The following is an 18949-nucleotide window of genomic DNA, read 5'->3' on the forward strand; positions in this document are numbered from 1 at the left end:
CTGTTTCGGTCAGAGCCGTTCTCTTTCCTCACCCGGTTTTGGCAGGAAAGTTCAAGGTGTCCTGGCAGCAGGAAGCTCCCTTGCTCCACCCTCTGCTCTGCACACCAGCTCTCTGAGCTTATCAAGGATTTGCTGCACCCGAGCTGCCAGAGACAGTGACCTGTTCCGTGTGGACACTCAAGTGGGAGCTGGACCCCCAGCATGAAGCACTTCGAGCCCTGGGCAGCCTCCACAGTGCTCCTCTTCACCGCTGCGCTCTGGGATTCCTGCTCAGCAGGTATTTCTCTTCTACGCTTCAGTTTTTATACCCTGCCCTTTCCCCCCCCATATATTGCCCACTGACAGTAATTTGTTCTTTCAAAATGAGGCGGGCTCCCTTGTCTCACCTACGGAGTGTAAAGAGCTGGAATCGATTAATGCTAATGAGAATTACTGGACATGATTGGTCATCATTCTGTAGAGATGCTCTTTTGCCAGCTATTTACAGATCCACTGTCAATGTGATGAGCTGCAGGCTGCTCCACTGAAAGGCAAGGAGATAGGGAACCACAGTTATTTGGTCTTCCTGTGCTTGCTGAGGAAAGGACCATTTGCAGTAACACCCAAGGGGCTTGATGTAGTGTGGTTTAGCTTTTATTGGGTGCTTTTTGCAGAAAATCTGGTTTTGGTCCCACCTTAATTATAAAAGTTGCCTAAAACCAAAATGCAAATGAGACCTGTGAGCTGCCCCTTTCCCACCAGGGTCCTGCCTGAATTTGTATATCAGCACCAGATGAGACCTGCCAGCTGTTTAAAGATGGGTTAGCTTTGAGAGCCTGTTCTTTGGGCTGCAAAGTTTATAAATATGAACCAATGCTCAGCATGCTGCAGCACTTCCTTCCACAGATCATACACAGGTTTCAACGATTCTTCCCAGTGCTCCCATAAGGTACTTATTAACTGAGAAAACAAATTATGGGCTTGGCCAAGGTCATTCAGCAAGCGTCCTGACAGAGTCAGACAGAGGACTGGGGAGTATTCAGGCCCTTCCCTGGAGCAGGCTGCCCAGAGACCCACTCTGAGCATGGCAGAAGCCATGAGGAAAGCTCTGGTATTGCTGATGGTGAATCAGCTCAAAATGCAAAGCTGAGCAATGGAAGGTGACCCAAGAGGGACATCTCCCACAAGACAACCTCAGTTTATTTGGAAAACACCAAACTCAAAGCAAAGGTTTGCTCAAAGGTCTTGTTCTGTTTTGTTTTCCTGAGCTGAAATTAAACCTGAGCTATTATTTTGCAGTCTTCACTGAAATCAGGCTGAAACTGATTTTCGCTATCAGACTCCAAATTATCAGCTCTGAGTGATGGTTTGACTGGAAACAGTTATCTCATAGCTTCTGCCTGGTCTGTGGACAACCAGCACACCCTCACCCTGTAGCCTCCCTGGGCCATTTTTCATCTGTCTGTGCAGGGGATGCTCCACCCGGCTGAACTTGAAGTATACTGTTCATGGGAGCACAGGAAGAAGTATTTCTTAGATTCCCTTCCTTATGCAGCAGGGGACAGACAGGTGTTGATGCACAGGGACCACAGCAACCCATGCTTTTCCCTCACTCAGGCATCCTGCAGCTGTCCTTGCATCTGATCCCACAGTGCTACAGGGAGCACACTGAAGCTGAGGGGCAGGTCTTCCTCAGGAAGACTAAGGAAGCTTTGGCCGATGACATGGACAGATTTGGAGGGCTGGAGACCAGCCAAAGAGTTGTGCCAGAGTGTATGTGTGTTCTGACTATGAGTAGGAAGCAGGATAAAGAGGCAAAACCTTCATCAAATCTTCTGACCCTCTCCGGCCATTACTCATTTCTGTATGTTGTATTTTCCAGCCTGAGCTGGTTACCATACTGGTCCAAACTGGAGTCCAGCCAGAGCAGCATCAGATGCTCTGAACTGCAGCAAAGCCAAAGCTTCCCCTTGGAGCCATGGTGGACCTGCTCAGGGCCTCCCTGGATGGGCTCAGCCCTCGGCTCTGCCTGACTTCTGCACACCCTGGAGTTACTGGGATTTTTCTAAGGACAAAAGGAGGCAGATGTACAGCCTGCTGGCCATGGATCTCCCATGCCACTGAATGGTCTTTCTCATTTCAGTCCTTGCTTGTTCTGCCCCTGTAGTGTGGGAAAGGACAGTGGTTAATTTGAGCTCTGAATGAACAGCTCACATCAGGGTCCGACTCAGGCAGAAAGACAGTGATCCACCTCCTCCTTATGGCTGCTGCTACAGCAGGTCTCTGGAGCCTGTGTTCAAAGTGGTGGGATAAGAAAGTGTACCCTAATGAAGCAATGTTTAGGGGCAGGAACTTCCTTTCTCGAAGTTGGTTCCATCCTACGGACCTCTGCAAGGCCAGATTTTTCAGATTTTCATGTTAGATGTCCAGTATTGCTTTTCTAATCCAGCTTGCCTTTTCTCCTTCTGGCAGCAGCAGAAGCCATCTCCAATGTTTCAGGAAGCTCCATGCCCACAACTGAGTATGAACCACCATGTCTTAGTAAGTCTTCATAAATCATTACTACCACATTAAAGTCAGGTGATGAGTTTACACAGGTGACTGAGAGGCTGTCCTGGAATGGGATTTATCTGTTGTCAAGGCCTACCGTTGTGGGTGAACCTCTAGGATGCACTTCTAAGACTCCTCCATTGGCACGGTATAGTATCTTACGTACATTGAGAAAGACGCATAGTTTTGAACAGACTGATAGCTAATTCAAAGCTCCCTACCAGACCACCTGCCTGTAGGCACTATATGGATTCCCAAGAGAGCCTCCTTCCCTATCCTCTCAGGTCTTTCCCAGAGAGCCAGCTCCAAGCAACTTGAGATCCCACCAGTACTCCCAGAGTCATTCTCCAACTCAAACATCAAACATCCCCCACAATCTTGCACTTCCTGTATTATAGAACATGTACCAACACAGGTATGTTACTTGAAAGCATGGCATAGGCATATAGGGCAGGCATCCCTCTCCCTTCTCTGGGCACACACAAGACACACCTCTGGGATGGGAATTCCTGCTCTCTGCAGCGCAGGACAGTTGTACTGTGTGCACTGAAAGCCAACGCACAGGACCATGGTTCTCCCTGACATACATGAATGAGAGCAGCTGAGCAGCACCTGCACTTGCCTTTTCCCTGGAAATGTGCAAGAGGCTGGATGCCCTTCACCAAGCTCAGGAGGCATTCCCTTTTCACAGCTAACGAGATTCATGAACATCAACACACAATATATGTAAATTCCGGGGTGCTGGGGTTTCACACTCAGCTTCTGTCCGAGCCCAAGGGGTTGAAATACCATGGTCCTTCAGGCTCCCTTTGATATTTCCACATTACCACACAGGATATAGACACAGAGCTGGTATCTTCACAGTGCCCTTGGAATGGAAAAAGTATAGCAGATGCCTATAAATAAAAGTATAAATGAAACAACTAATGACATACTCTTTAAGTGGACTGATTAAAACAGAAAAAAAGATGCAAAAGATGCAAAAAACCCCCATGGAATTGTTAAAAGTTATTTCATTTTTAAACATGTAAAACAGGGATCTCCTGATAGTGATGTGTTTTGAAGCTGTTACACTTAAGTCACAGTTAAGAGCCCAGCAGAGAGCTGCCACTGCCCCTATTGCTGACAGAGGTATTGGGTACCTAAACTATTGGAGGTCCTGCTGAAGGTGTCTCTACCAGGGATCCTCTTACTCTCCCACATGAGGGTTTCTCTACCCCAGGTTTGTTTTTTATTTTAACTAGCTACTTCTATCATATGCCATTCCTAAAACTGACAGAGGAGACGCCAATTAAAAGATTTCCATAATGGTGGGCACAGTGGTACGAGGAGCTGCTGAGGTGTTTGGCCAGACAGGGATGACTGACTGAAGACATGCAGATGGAACTGAGCACTGCCACCCACCCGGGTTAAGAGCCAGGCTTAGGGGAAGGATGCCAAGGCGGAGTGACAGGCCACAGGGCAGACAGTGAAGTCACTGTCTCATCTGCCTTCTAGTAAAGGAGACCTGTTGTGTACTTGGCCTCCCATCAGCTCACCTCATTTGTTCTCCACCAGATGTGAACTTCTGCACGCAGGCGGCCGTGTGCTGCCCGTCGGGCATGGACGATTACGGGTGGATTGCAGCGGCCGTCGGCTGGAGCCTCTGGTTTCTGACTCTCATCCTGCTCTGCATGGACAAGATCATGAAACTCCGGCCTGATGAACCCAAATACTTGGTGGCCTGAAGCAGGGACTGAAGCCAGCAGGCAGCAGCACCTGGGAGCAGTGAGGTGCAGACAGACCGACAAAGCATTTCAAACACTTCCTAAGAAACTGAAAAAGAAAGGAAACATTCAGTCAAAAAGACCAGATTTAAGCAGGGCAGCTGCTGAGGCTACATCCTCCCTGGCAGGTTGGAGCTGCCAGCCAAGGTGTGGACTAGGCAAGTCCTTGCAAGCCACCACATATGTCCCACAGTGCAAAAAAAAAATAATCTTTTCCCTGAGCCGCCTCATGCTTGCTGTGAGAGCAGCAGCAGCAAGGAGAGGTGAAGGACCAGTTACCAGTCTACAGCCTGTTGTCTTAAGACAACCCAGTGCATGATCTTTGGTTTGAAACAGAAAGTGGGCAAATAAAGATATTTTCTGGAGGATCAACATAACCAGATCTATTACTGGGCTACAGGCCAGGTTACATCAGGAGGAGGATGTAATTCACTGACTTCACCAAGTCCTTCTCCCTCACTAACCTGCAATATTTAAAAGTCTATTAACTGATGCATGGGAAAAGTCTCTTATGGAAACTTAGGGATCATTTGGGCTGGTTTGAAAGTAAAACTAGTTTTTCCAGTGCCATTTATATGTGAACTGCGTTGCAGGAACTGAATGTTGCTTGTATTTATTCAGCATGCACCTGTCTGAGTAACTAAGCCAAGCTGAACTATGGCAAGCAGGTTTAAACCAGCATATGCAATTCATGCACAAAACTGCTCCTATTTATATAAGGTGATAATAAACACTTATTGATTGAAAGATTCTCACTGACTGGTTTATATGGATCAAGCTTATATTGGCAAGGAATTACTCAACCCAAATTGTTAGAAACAGGATTCTAACAAGACATATTCATGCAGGAGGGCTTGCCTCACTGCAGTCAAACTCTGATTTGGGGCAGTTGCACCAGTCTTGGTTTCTATCCATTATTAAAATAATAAATCTGTGTTAAACCTATCTAGACCCACACAGGATTAGCAAACTTGCTAGAGACCAACTGAAATGAAACATAAAAAGTTACTTTTAAACCAAAGAAAGCACCACTGGAGATCTATATCTACTAAAAATCATTATATTCTCCCACCAGCTCATCAATATGTAACTTCTCAGTGAGAAAAGATAGGCATCAGTTTAAGACTCTTCACATTGATTCTGGCACAAAGTAGATACTTTGATCAGGACAACTCTGTGCCACTTCAGAGTGATGGGCAGTTGTCCCTTATCAACTATCCACCATCAACAGGAACGGTGACAAGTTTGACACGGAGGAAAGGACACCCTTCCCTATCATTAGCATCACTTAAGACAAAAAGCCTTTCAAAGTGAAACACTGAACAGAGATGCTAGTATCAGGAAAGTAAGTTTTAAAAGGGAAGGGCTTAATTCTCAGTATTCCAATACACAACAATTAAAACAAAAATAACTTTCACAGGACAAATCTTGGTGTTGGACCAGCCAGCTCTTTCAATGAAAACAACCCCAACAACCAAACAACAAAAAAACCTCTCATGTATTTACAAACTTACAGAAAAAAAGGGCTCTCAGTCAGCATCAACACTCAGGTGTAAAGAGCAGTGAGTTCACAGTTAAAAACCACTTCAATCACTCATGTGTAACAAATCTTCTACATACATAATTTCTTTCCTATTATATTAGTGTTAATAGTAACAAATGTTCATTGGCCTGAAAGCAATGTGAAAGATACTGTGAAAAAATCTCCACATATTGCCTTAGTGTCTGCCTTCTGCAGGCCTCTTCCCACAGTTCTCCAGACTTGAGGACATTGTTCTCGTGGTTGGGAACGCAGAACTGCCTGCTGGATATGGCACTGTTTTTCACCTTTGAGAGGATGTGCTTCTTAGCTTTCGTATGTCTGAGTTTTAAGTACGTGATGCAAACTTTACATGTCTTACAGCCAAGTGCAACACCCACAAATGAGCTTTGTAACAACTGGGCAATTCGGGGGGGCTTCCTGAAGCCTGCCTTTAGAAGCACAGCTTGTTTATTTTTCACGCTCTCCAAAACAGTCCGCTTGTGGGCAGCTACCTTCAAGGACTGCAGTAGACTTAAACTTCAGGTTTTGCTTCTTGCAGCTTCTGTTGAGGATTCCCAGCTCAACCAAACTGGGGAGAAAAGGAAAAAAATCTGTATTTTTTCATATAATGTAGTGCCCCAAAGGATTCTGTGTGCCTATGTTCAAGGATGAAACCCAAGTCCTCACAGAATCATGTACACAAATGGAGTATCTTACAGATTATTTCTGCTGTGAAATGTATACTTTTTCTAGACCTGTAAACCTCTGATCTAATTTCACAGTTTTGTTTCTTACTGCATCGCCTACTTTGACAACTGGCATTGTCAGGTTTGATCTGTAGCTGCTTCTTTTCAAGTCATTTGATTGGGTCACTTAGAAAAATTTAGTCCTGTAATGAATCTCATGAAGATACTACTACTCCCAGCGTGTTTGAGATCCCTAAACAAAGTGACAAGTGCCCCAAAAACTCAAAGGCTACCAATGTAAATATCTTACCTGTTCCTATGCAATATAGTACAAAAAATAAAATATTATCTTAAAGAGACTCTCCAAGGTACATTCTGTGTGTTGTACTGATCATAGGCACCATGGGCAATCACAGGTACATAAGCAAAGCAACACATTGTGCAAAAGGAGGAGAAAAGCTCTAATGGTATTGTCAGTGTTTCAGGGGCTTGTCAATAGTTACAGGAAGCACAGAATAAAAAAGTTGCATCCAAAAGACTTGAGAAATTGACATAAAACCAGAAATTAGTATGCAGAAATGGATTATGCATACCTGATTTCTAAAGTCTAAAGATTACCTGTAGTCTACTGTGACACTTTCTGCAATAATTTCAACAAGGGACACACTGTAGCACACCTTGTGAGTTATAATTCCTATTTAAAGAGCAATCAAGTCACAGTAGAAGGCTGTGGTCTGGTTGTGATGCACAAATTAAAGATGACTTTATAGTACAACGCCTTACAAGTGCGGTCTGCGAGCAATGTTGCAGACTGATACACTAATTTATCATGTATTATTTTATGATTTTAATATCACTGACAGGAATAGTTGACCTCTAATCGTAGATGCCAACTGGTGTAATGCTACCCAAGCCCTGCTGACTTCAAGGGAGTCATACATCCAGCACGGGCCCGGTTTTGTTGTTCGGATTTTTTTGTATTGTAATTCAGGAAGCCTTTTTGTTCCCACAGGAAATCTTGGAAACAAAACGTAACTCCTGATTTGTCAGCATGCATAAATCATTTCACCAGTGCTAAACCTAGGTGCCCCATCAGACTGCTATATACAACATTATGCAGGCACTTGCACATCTCAAAGCATGTCAAAAGTAAGACGGCAGCTCACCTTGCCTATTAAGCTGCAAATTACCCTCTCAGATTGATGATGGAAATGTTAACGCTCCAGTCATTTATAGTCATTGTCTGTCCAGTCAAATTCCATGTCTTTGGACCTAAAAGTTCATCACTGGAATGAGATGTAGGAAAAAATCTATTCTAACTCTTACGACTGACTTAGTACAAAGAAAAGGAAGAAAATTGTTGAAACCTGAATGGCTGAAAAAAAAATAAGTGTGACTGAAATACACAAGTTTGAACCTCAACACTGTTGAGCTAGTCAGCAGAGTTCTTCATATTTTCTGGACAAAGTTTCTGAATTTCAGGCATGAAGGTACGTAGTGCCTGGAAAGGCAAAAGAGGTGTAAAAGGCACCTGAGAGAGCTGCTGGTCTGAAGACATCTTGGACAGACAAACAGAGCAGTGGGCACATGTAACTGATCAGCACTTCTAATAACAAAGGAGAAAAACATTAGCATCAGCACAGCATTCCAGGGTAACTACTTTAATTTGCCTGGAGATAATATCAATCACATCCGACCAGTGGTTTTTAAAATTCTTAATTCAAGACTAAATGGATTGGTACTTGATGCATGAGTCTTCATCTTTTCAGATACTATTGCTCTGGTAATGACTCACATTACTCACTGCCTTTATCCTTGGGGTTTTAGTGAATGAGCTACATATTAAGCAATTGCACTTTACAATGATTACACTTTGCAAAATCACTAGAGGAATGAAAACTGGCAAGCATCAGAGCTCCCTACTCACATGACGCACACAGACAAAAGGCAGAGGTTAAATTCATAAGAAAAGGTGCTGTGTACTGGGAGTATGTAAGAATTTTGATAAAGCCATTACAAAAACTAGGATTTCAGAAATTTATTGTAGTTAATTATGGCCAAGGAATGGAATGCAGGCATTCTTGGGAAGCAACCACCCTCTCTCATCCTTACACTCCAGATTCTGCTTATTTTGTTTTATCAACAGTACCAGTATATGCTGTGGAATTGTTCAACAGCTCCTATTTTGTAATAACCTTCTGGAAATAAAACACAGGGTAAACAATGCAGTACTGTCTCCCACATCTGCAAACTGCTTGAAAAAAGAAATACAGCTCTAAGAGACTTGTGACTTTTCCTGTCCAATTTGACAGCATGAAATCTAGAGACACATTCAGTTAAAAGATTTTGCTCACCCATCAGAGATTTACAGGCTCCAATGTCTCGCTGACATAAAACTCCCTCAGGATTAACTTTTCCCTCCAAAAAGAAAGCAAGGGAAAAATGTCCAGTTCCAGTGACCAGCAAACAAAGCTCTGTTCTCATATCCTGGTTGTCATGGTGACCTTCACTCTAAGAGCTAAAGAACAGAACTAATTGTAAAAGTCTATGTTTGTTCCCTCTATCACTATGTGTGGTAAAGTCATGTCCCTGCCAGACACATTTTGGGAACAGCTAAAATGTTTGTTTGGGGACAAATTACACATTCACATTGCATCAGTCCCAAATCCTTGCATTTCTGTCTCCAAAGGTTCCCACCACAATTTGGTTTGCCACTTGAAGGAACCAAAAGAGCCTGGGGCCATTTATAACCTAATTTAGATGAAGATGTCACAGGCCATACAGACATTTTGTGGGCTATTGCAACAGCAAGGTGAGATCATAGAAATGGGTTGGAAGGAACCTTAAAGGCCATCTAGTTCCTATTACCCCTGTCACGGACAGGGACACCTTCCACTAGACCAGGTTGTTCAAAGCCTCATCCAGACTGGACTTGAACATTTCCAGGGATGGGACATCCTCAACTTCTCTGGGCAACCTATTCCGGTGCCTCACCACCCTCACAACAAAGAATGTCTTCCTAATATCTAATCTAAATCCACTGTCTTTCAGTTTAAAGCCAACACCCCTTGTTCTATCACTACTTTGTAAAAAGTCCCTCTCCAGCTTTTTTGCAGGCCTCTCTAGGCTCAAAGGTCACTCTAGTCGAGCTCTGTCTCCCAGCAGCAAATACTGGGGGAAGAAGATACAACCCTTGCCGTACGTAGCAGTCACAGACTCATAGAATTGACTGGGTTGGAAAAGACCTCTGCGATCATCAAGTCCAACCCTTGATCCAACACCACCGTGGTTACTAGACCATGGCACTAAGTGCCAACATCCAGTCTCATCTTAAAAACCTCCAGGGACAGTGAATCCACCACTTCCCTGGGCAGCCCATTCCAATGTCTGATTGCTCACTCTCTAAAAAATTTCTTCCTAATATCCAACCTAAACCTCCCCTGGAGGAGCTTAAGACCGTGCTCTCTTGTCCTACTGCTCCCTTCCTCTTCCCTGCTCAGCTCACAGGTGAAATAAAGCACCCTCCCAATAAAGAACTGAGCTCTCTTACAGCAGTTCTCCCCCCCAGCATTTTGAAATAAATCCTCTGAGGAGTGTAGATAGTTTCATGCAATAATACCTTTCTATGACTTTTTCAACTTTTCCCTTGTGAAAATCAATCACTCCTGTTTCTCCCCACCCTCCTCTCTCCTACTGATCTCATTTTCCATAAACTTCACATATTCACTATCGAGTTCGTGCATGAACTTAAACACAGTGTGTCACCCTTGAACTATTTCATATAAGTGACTGTATGTTTTAAGAAAAACACAGAAGACCCAAGTCCTGGTTAAACTTTCTGTTGCCTCTGTGCTCTTTGGTGGCTCTATATTCCAAACTATTTACTCATTTCAGCTTTACCGTTATTATTCACTATTGACTCAATATACTAGGTTTCTGCTCATCATGCCCTACTCACAGTTGTGCTGGTTGCGACAACCGGGAAGACCCGCCTTGTCCTTTCCTTCTCTTCCCTTTCCAGTGGGGACCTGGAAATCAAATTGACTCCCAACTGATATTCTGTAATCTTTGCCTCTTTTACAATTACTTCTCTTCATAAAGTTCTTTTTATTATTCTTACATTATCAGTGGCTTTTTCAGCCTCTGATTTATCTAATCATAAAGACAAAACAAGTGATACCAACATACAGAGCTGCGGTTCATGAGTCACTGGGAAAGCCAGAACTACCTTTTGTAGCTTGTAGTTTCCAAATCACATGATTAAACATGCAGCCAATTTTCAGTGTGACTTTCAGAGCCAAAGTTAAAGTACTTATTGAGGTCTTTCACAGTTCTGTTTGCTTTGCCTAAATGGGAGAAGAGAAGGGAGACACCTGCAAAGCCATCTCTGCTAGACTGTTCCCACTTTGTGCCATTTCAACATATCGTGTATTTAAGTCAGATCAGCCCAACAATATTCAAGTTCTAATGTAGCAACTCTCTGGGCTCAAATACATGAAGAAATCACTGTGCTTTAGCTGAGCAATAGTAACATTCTGTATAGAAACATGATAATGTTAGGTAAGAGATGTTAGTTCATCCTTAAATGAAGAGGACTAAAGAATTCTCATTGGCACTGGTGTTGAGTGCTTCTCAAGCTGCAGGAAACAGTGCTCTCTGTTCCCTGGCAGAAGTAAGATTATTGTAGGCAATGCTGTATCAGTGATGCCATCTGCTTGAAGGGACAAACAACTTCTTGTAACTTCTTTGCAGTTCTACTCTGCAAAAGCAAGAATGTTGTTTCCAGTGTCCCACAAAATTTTCTTCCACACTGCAGTGAAGTACAGAAAGATGTAGCAATAACATGAATATGTGGCTGCACATCCACAAATCCTCTGAGCAGGAGATTCCTCACCTTCAACCTTGAATTTTCAAAGTGTTCTTGCTTAAAGCTGCCATCATCAAGCCCAAAGACAGAAACTAACCTAAGGATTAAACTCATCCATGGAAAAGCTTGACAGAAGTGTTCCATGCAAAATATAAACCAACTTACCTGAAACCATTTTATCCAGGATTGCATGGACCAACAAATCCAGTAATCAGTTCACAAGTTTGTACTTGTACTGCACTGAATCTGAACAATTTCATATTTAGTGACTATGCTGAATTACTACTAACAGTGGCTAATCAAAAATTCTCTTTCTCCTGTTTCCTCAAGTCCAACAACCAAGGATAAAAGCTTTCTGATTTTTTACTATTGCAGTATTTTTTAACTTTTTATTTCTTTACTCAAGTTCCTTTTAGATGTGTGTTTTGGGACCAAAAGAGCACAGTGCACTGCCAAATATAACACCACATTAATTCTCCTTGAATATAAAAAGTAGTTTTTCCTAAAACACAAACAATATGCAGCTACTGCTTTTAAATCATGCACAGCACTAAAACCTTCCAATAGCCTGGATGAGGAAAGCAACTTCCAAGAAGCCTTGGGACGGAAATATTTGAGAATTTTTTATGGGAACACTACAGAGCTCTTAAGTGTGTACATTAGAATGCATCTGGAAATTGCAAACAATAATTGTCATCTTTCAGTCTCTTTTCTACTCTCTTAGTTCTCATTTCATTTCACCTGCTCTACACATGGCAATAAAAGGATTTCTGCAAGTGAACCTGAAAACCATGTCAGGGATCCATGGAGGTTTAGCATTTGTTTCAAAAGATTCTTCAGAGCATTTGTTCAAATGTGCCAACATTTTATTCCAATTAAGGCAAGATGTAACAGCCTAAACACAAACTTCCAGTTATGGAGTAAGAACTACTCAAAACTAAACAGGAGGGGCCACTACAAAGAAAAAATACGTATTTGATATTATAAAAGGTATCAAGAAAAAGTAACACAAAATCAAGACAAAACATTCTATTTCTACAAACTATGAAGTGCAAAGAAATGTGTATGTTTTCTAGTACTAATGTAACTTTTTTTAATTTATCAGTCTTCTGTGGAATTCATGAGACTGCAGCTCTACTCCGGAAAAGTCTCTTTAAAAAGGCAGTGCAACTCCACAGGATTTTTGCTTCTCAAGTTTCTTACTCTGGGTGAGTAAATTCACCCAGGGACTTGTACATCAAAGCTAGATACATCTTGCCAGCTGCATCCCAAACTGCACTAAAGAATCTGTAGGATAAATTCTCGTTCCAAAGAACACATGTGACTAAATGGTTTTCAGCGCAAGTCATGCAGATGCAGCCAGGGGCAACATGCAGAGCAACATTTGGATCTGAACTACCAATCCTATTGGTACGAGCTGTCACAAGCCAAGTGTGTTCTGCCCTCAAGTATCAGAGACAGAAGTAAAATTTTACAGTCCTCCCTCTGACATAAGCTCCATTTTGAGAGACACTCGCTATAAGAGACACTGCACTCAAGTGCACTCACACCAAAATACTTCAAAACTAGAGTGAATTGTCACAAGCATTCCAAAACTTGCATTCCCAATTTCTGCTTCCTCAGTATTTAGGCCCTACAGATAGCGGAACACGTGAATGACAGCAAACTGATGACAGCAGAACACATCCCCATCGTATCTCCTCAATTTTTAAATACAAATCTGACAGGAAGAGAAAAAGATGCCATCCACAAAAGGGAAGTGGATTTGTATTTCCACATTCAAGCAATTCAAAGCTGCTGCTTTTCTCTATGCACATCTAAACAGCCCTGGAGAAGCTCTACAGCCTTGGCAAACTGCTTGTGGGAGTCTCACTGATGAGAGATGTTCCTCACTTTTGTACAAACCAGAACTGCGAGTGCTGAAGGACTGCAAAGAGGGGCTGTGTTATGGTCTCAGCTTGAGTGGGGGCAGGTGGGCTCCCTAAGACTTTTTCTCTCTCTTTTTAGTGCACTTTACAGGTGGTCCTGGAGACCCGTTGCTGTCCTTTGCCTTCTGACAATCGCATGTCACTCTTTTTAACTTTTAATCCATTTCCAGCTCTCTGTCCATATTCAGAGTACACCAAACCAGGTGTTATTATTTAAAAAATCCATTTTTTTTTTGTCTGCAAAAATACGGCCCACAACATGCTCCTACCTCAAAGTCACAAATGTTCTTCGTCCTGCCACTTCAAAGCTCTTGGCCAAAATAAGGTATTTTCAAGGACTGGCACCTTTTAACAAAGAACTGCTAGATAAGGCATGGAAAGGAAAATGTTCATTTTTTCCTTGAGCTAAAAACTATTGAAGTTGGAAAAGGGGGGAATGTAGTGAGGGCAAAACTTAAAAAAAAAATCAGTTCAGCTGCTTCTGCCATCCACATCACACAATTGGTGACTTCACTTGAGCCTGAATACACACCAGCTTCCTTGTGTAATCCATCAAATGTGTTTTCAAGCCATGAGTTAACACACAACAGCATCAGCTGTTTTGGTTCTTGGGAAGTTACCATCCCTGTACACAACCTCTTTCTAAGATAATGCTGTAACCCTGCTGTCCATGGTCTAATTTAAAGGCACTGGTTTCAGCATTTACTGGTAACATGCACTTTTGGATGATCAATCTTTGTATTTATGTGTGTCCATAAAGGTGCATGATATTGGGGTAGCCAACACTTCTTTGGGTGCAGAGGGGATAGGCAGACCTTGTGTGATGCTGCTGCTCCCAAACCACTATATAAGCCTGTTCCAAACCACTGCAAGGACAGTACATTGCAAAGGGTCAGTCAAATTCCACTTGCTGTTCCAAAGTGTGCATAATTAACATTATGAGTCCAGTACCTACGCAATTCACTCCTCCAAAAACCAAGGTTTTCTTTCCTCAGTTACATGCCCACAGTCACTGGCAGGACCATGTGGTACATCCTGGTAGGGAATATTTTATAGTACTGAAGTGTGCCCCACCTTTCAAATTCAGTGTACAAAAAATAACCATAACATTTCGCTTAGCTCCAAAAATAATCAAGAAGCAGGCTAGGGGTCAACATCTTGGCCACGGAAAGGAAACCAACCAAGCTAAATTATGTAGCTCTCATCTTGCCAACTTCTTCTATGTGCCAAACTAAACACAGACAAAACACAAATGTCAAGGAAAACTGTGAAGAAAGGGAAGAGCCTGAGGATTCCATGAACCAGATGGTTTAGTCATGGAAATGGATGCAACTGTTGGTAACAGCTTTCTGTGCCTGTACCAACTTCTCATTCGATCAGTGTTTTCAGAAACTGGTAAATTCATTAACAGATACTTAAATTCAGGATACTTTAAGTTTCAGGAAAAAAAGGTTTGTTTGGGTTTTATTTTCCTCCCTTTTAACAGGGTAATAAAAAGAACTGGCAAAAGAGCTCAAACCCATGGGGATATAGAAGCTTACAGATTTTTTCCCCCGAATATCCAAGTGGAAACACATTTTGGCACATGCATTCCACAGAATCCTTTTTTCTTAGCGCATGAAAAAAACCCCAGCTTTTCCTGTAGCTACAGAAAGTAAAGTGTGGGTCTCCCTTGTTAAGACCATTCTTGGAACTGGTGCTACTTTTCTTACTATATGAAGATACAGACTATGCCATACCACTGGATCAGGTGTCCAGCCAATTTGAGAACATAACTTCTAAACACAGCTTTCCGACTTCTTATATTTTACTGTCCTGCCCAAGGTTTTAAAGAGGGATTTTTGTATCAGGAGGCCTCTTTTATTTATCAGTATATATTTGTCCTGTGTCCTGTGCTTTTCATAAGATTTGAGACTGAAAATAGAAAGGATCTTCATCCATATATAAAAAGATGGAATTTCACAATAGCATCACCACCACTAGCAAAAAATGAATAAAAAGTGGCTTAAGTACCTCTAAATTTCAAAACTCTTATTTCACAGTCCTTCTTAAATAGCTGAAACCAGAAAATTAATTTTTTTTTTTTAGAAGCCCACATTTTCTTGAAATGAAGCCATGGTAATATGTTAATATTATAAGCACTGGTGTCTCAGCTCACTGCAGAATTAAGCTAGAGAAGAAAGTGGGCTCAGACACAGATGATTTTAATGGGAACACTTAGGAAATGTCAGTCTTCAGCACTGTCAAAAAGACCAAATGAACATTGCCCGATACACTCTTCATTCTTCAAAACCTGACATTTTGCAGAATTATTGGCAATATCCATGTTTACAAACTTGGCAGAAAACAAATGTTTATTTTTACCCTAGAGTTGATTATCACACAAAAAAAGCTTTAAAAATTTAAATCATAATAACCTCTTGGTACTGCTGTTCACAACCATGCTGGTGTTCTGATCCCATTCACACCTCAACTGGTGCCCGTGAGGACTTTACACATTGGCCAAGGAACTGGAAACTAATTTAGACTGCTTCACTGCACTAAGCTGCTCAAAACAATTTCATACAGCATTTTGACGATCATAAGTAAACAGAAAAATAACTGTTCTTCCTAGTAAAGAGGGAACCATACCACATTTTTTTTTCCACATCAGTGAGCAACTGAGGTTTTGGCTTCAGCAATGAGTTTGGTGTACCAGCTTCATGAATAATGTATGTAGTTGGTTTCTTCCACAGTGTCCTCCTACCTGTTCTCATTCCAGCCTGAGTTAGTCCTGTCACAGCTATTGAACTGTGCACTGGAACCAGGAACAGATTTGGCAGCCCAAGACCACCATACCACACCAGTGTTACACACCTGTATTTTACCAGTGCCATTTCTACCCCAGTGACTGAGGCAAACGCAGCCCCTACCCAGAGCAACTGCCCAATGTTCTCTCTGGCAGACCTCTGTTCCTCAGACCTTTTAGGACTATAACCTGATATTATTTGAAATACCTGCACTGTAGCACATAACAGTTTTGCTTTTCATTCTTCTAGGGTACGGTTCCCAAAAATCCTCACAAACACTGACAGAGGGTAACTCTATCTCTGCGCCAGGTTGTTAACTTTAGTTCAGTTTGATCTGAAAATGAACACACTCCAACAAATCATGACTTAAGTAAAATTTCCGTATGTATTATGTCAGTTACAGTTATGCAATGGCCAATATTAGTAAATTTGTAGCTAATATTAAATTAAAACTCTGAAAAAACAGCGACAAACAGTTCCATGGCACGTACCATTTTTACCATGGGGATAATGCTCACCTTTTGTCCAAAGGGACAGTGGAAACAAGTATAAATATAGAAACTGTCTCAAAACTGCAAATCTAAGCCTATGTTAATGCTCTAAACTGTCACTGACTTCCACTAAAATTATTCAGATCCAAACATCAGCAATGATTTAGGACATCAATTTATAATGTAATGCTGGTGACCCTGTACCAGTCAGGCTGGATTGGTTTCTGTCCACAAAGCAAACTACAGAGTGGCAATATTTTATCACTGGTCTTGCCAGAGCATTTAGCATGTAAATATATTTTTTAAAGATATACACACACATTTCTCCAAATTCAACTGTGGCTGAGTATTCCTCTTCCAGTTTTCAATAATTTTTAAACAAATTAGATACCAAGCCCTTTCTGTTTGGATGCTTTGTTTTCTTTTTCCAGCCTGAATGAGTCTACAGATATTTTCTTAGTTATACAAGGCCAATGTTTCACTTTGCAAACATTGAAGATGAAGGAACACTTGAAGCTTCAGCACCAGAAGGAAAACAAGGAAGAGTGCAGAGGGTAGCTCCATTCGGAACCACAGAGCTATAACAATTATTGTTCCAGTTTGATACAAGTAACTCAAAAAAAGACTTTTATTCTAAGCAGTCCCATTGTTCCTGACAACCAAAGTGATTCTTATGTTGGATTGGACCTTCAAGACCCTTGAGCTGATACAGTTTGTAATCCTGCAGAACAGCAATGCAAACCAGTTCCCCATAAGCACTGGAGAGATAAGAATACTTGTAATCTCTTGCAAAATGTCATCTCAGTTTATTCAAAACATCACCTACTTCCTTAGAAAAAGGAGTCCATCGTACTTGGAGTTTGTTCCTGTCTTTTTTTTGTTTTGTTGCTGGAGTATTGAGTTCTTGACCTAAGGTTTTATTTATATGTTAGGCTGAATGAGGGTAAGGAGAGAGAAGGAGCATCGTAATATTAGTAGATTAATTAATATTACTTGTGATGACACTGATGATTTTCCCTGTTTGTCCCCCATCTCTCTCTCCTTACTATCCTCATTTTGCTGTCTTCTTCAGTTTTTCCAGAGTGTTGTCAACAGAGCTGTAAAAGTTCCTTCCTTTGAGAGAACAACATTGCTGATTTCCAATAAGTGCTTGCTTCCATAGGAAGCAGATACCTGGCAGATTTGCAACGGAATGCTAAATCAGCTATGGAAGTTCTGCACTGTTGTCTGTTTCTGAGAAAGTCGCAGAAGTTCTTCTCTAATTGCTTTGATAAGAGAGGCTGATGAGTGACCTGGCTGGAGGTCCTCAGTGGAACTGGTGGTGTAGCAAAGGCCCTGGCCCTGAAGGCTGTTGTGTGGAAGCTGAGCAGGAGGTGCTGAGGGCTGTCTGGCTGAAGTCCTCGGCATCTGGAATACTGGTGAGGAGGAATATTCTTGGTGTCCATGCATATGCGTCTGGAAAAAGGTAGAAAGCATTATTGTACTTTCTGAAAAAACATGATTATCCCAGAAAAGACAAGAAAGCAAAAAGGCGAAGAACAGAGGGGAAAGCAACATGGAGATGCTTCTATCTGCTGCAACTGTTCTTCTGCTACATGAATGAGTGATTCCTCTTACGAAGCACAAAACAAGTGTACACAAAATTGTTGGACTGCCTCAAGTCCAGTGATTTTCAAAATCTCTTTCAGTATCCATTAAAAAGCTTTGACCACCTTTCCAATCTCTGGTATGTTTAGAAACTGAAGTGGAAGGAGGTGGGGAGAAAACCCACAGAACTGGGAGTCAACAGAATTGGCTTCTCTTTCCTTCCATCTCTATCAACTTCCTAAAAGACAACAGGCAAATCACTGTCTTCCTGGCTGTCATATTTCCATACTATTTATAAGCACAGATGTTACTAGTTTGACCTTCCCTTTCTCTGCCTGGCTTGCCTGTTCAGACCGTACACTTTTGTGGACCCTGTGACTGACTGACCAGTGCCCAGGAAAACACAGTCAACAGAAGAAGCAGAAGGAAAAAACTACTCAGATTTGAAAGATTAGATTTTTCATTCTCAACATCTGTTTTACATATCTGAGAAACACTATCCCAGTTTAGGGACAATCACTGTTTCAGGGTAGAAAGGGGTTAATTCTGCATTTGTTCAGTAACATGTATTTTTTTAAAAAAACAAGAGAGAAACAAAACAGAAGCCTGAGTTTATGGCTCCTCTATCTGGAAGAAAATCTGCTTACGCTAAAACAAAGCATGAATTTACAGTACACTGGGTGACTGCACCAACTCCCAGTACGGACACAAACAATGTACATTTTGAAAATCTAAATTCCAGCTGACACCCCAGAAGCGTTTCCCCTTGCCTCATACTGCTGAA

The 18949-nt window shown here is 41.9% G+C and overlaps 2 protein-coding genes across 10 annotated transcripts in view; one reads left to right on the plus strand and one right to left on the minus strand.

The window, feature by feature from the left end:
- Window positions 1-5046, plus strand: TMEM213 (transmembrane protein 213). Of its 2 annotated transcripts, none has more exons than XM_064654779.1 (3): window positions 1-277; window positions 2455-2520; window positions 4087-5046. In XM_064654779.1, exons 1-3 carry the CDS (start codon window positions 202-204, stop codon window positions 4254-4256), a joined length of 312 nt encoding a protein of 103 aa, XP_064510849.1. In that variant the 5' UTR covers window positions 1-201; the 3' UTR covers window positions 4257-5046. The 2 variants fall into 2 exon arrangements, with proteins under 2 accessions (XP_064510849.1, XP_064510848.1); XM_064654778.1 differs by having other exon boundaries at window positions 35-277; window positions 2452-2520.
- An 11407-nt stretch (window positions 5047-16453) lies between these two features.
- KIAA1549 (KIAA1549 ortholog) overlaps window positions 16454-18949 on the minus strand; it is a 145326-nt gene continuing 142830 nt past the window's right edge. For 6 of the 8 annotated variants that reach the window (XM_064654768.1, XM_064654767.1, XM_064654769.1 and 3 more), the window contains one exon: window positions 16454-18033. In XM_064654768.1, the coding sequence (XP_064510838.1) occupies window positions 17667-18033 (367 nt within the window). In that variant the 3' untranslated portion in view covers window positions 16454-17666. The remainder of the gene's footprint in view (window positions 18034-18949) is intronic. The other 2 variants (XM_064654774.1, XM_064654773.1) reach the window with 2 other exon arrangements.

The sequence above is a fragment of the Pseudopipra pipra genome, chromosome 5, assembly GCF_036250125.1.
Source record: "Pseudopipra pipra isolate bDixPip1 chromosome 5, bDixPip1.hap1, whole genome shotgun sequence".
Classification (NCBI taxonomy): domain Eukaryota; kingdom Metazoa; phylum Chordata; class Aves; order Passeriformes; family Pipridae; genus Pseudopipra; species Pseudopipra pipra.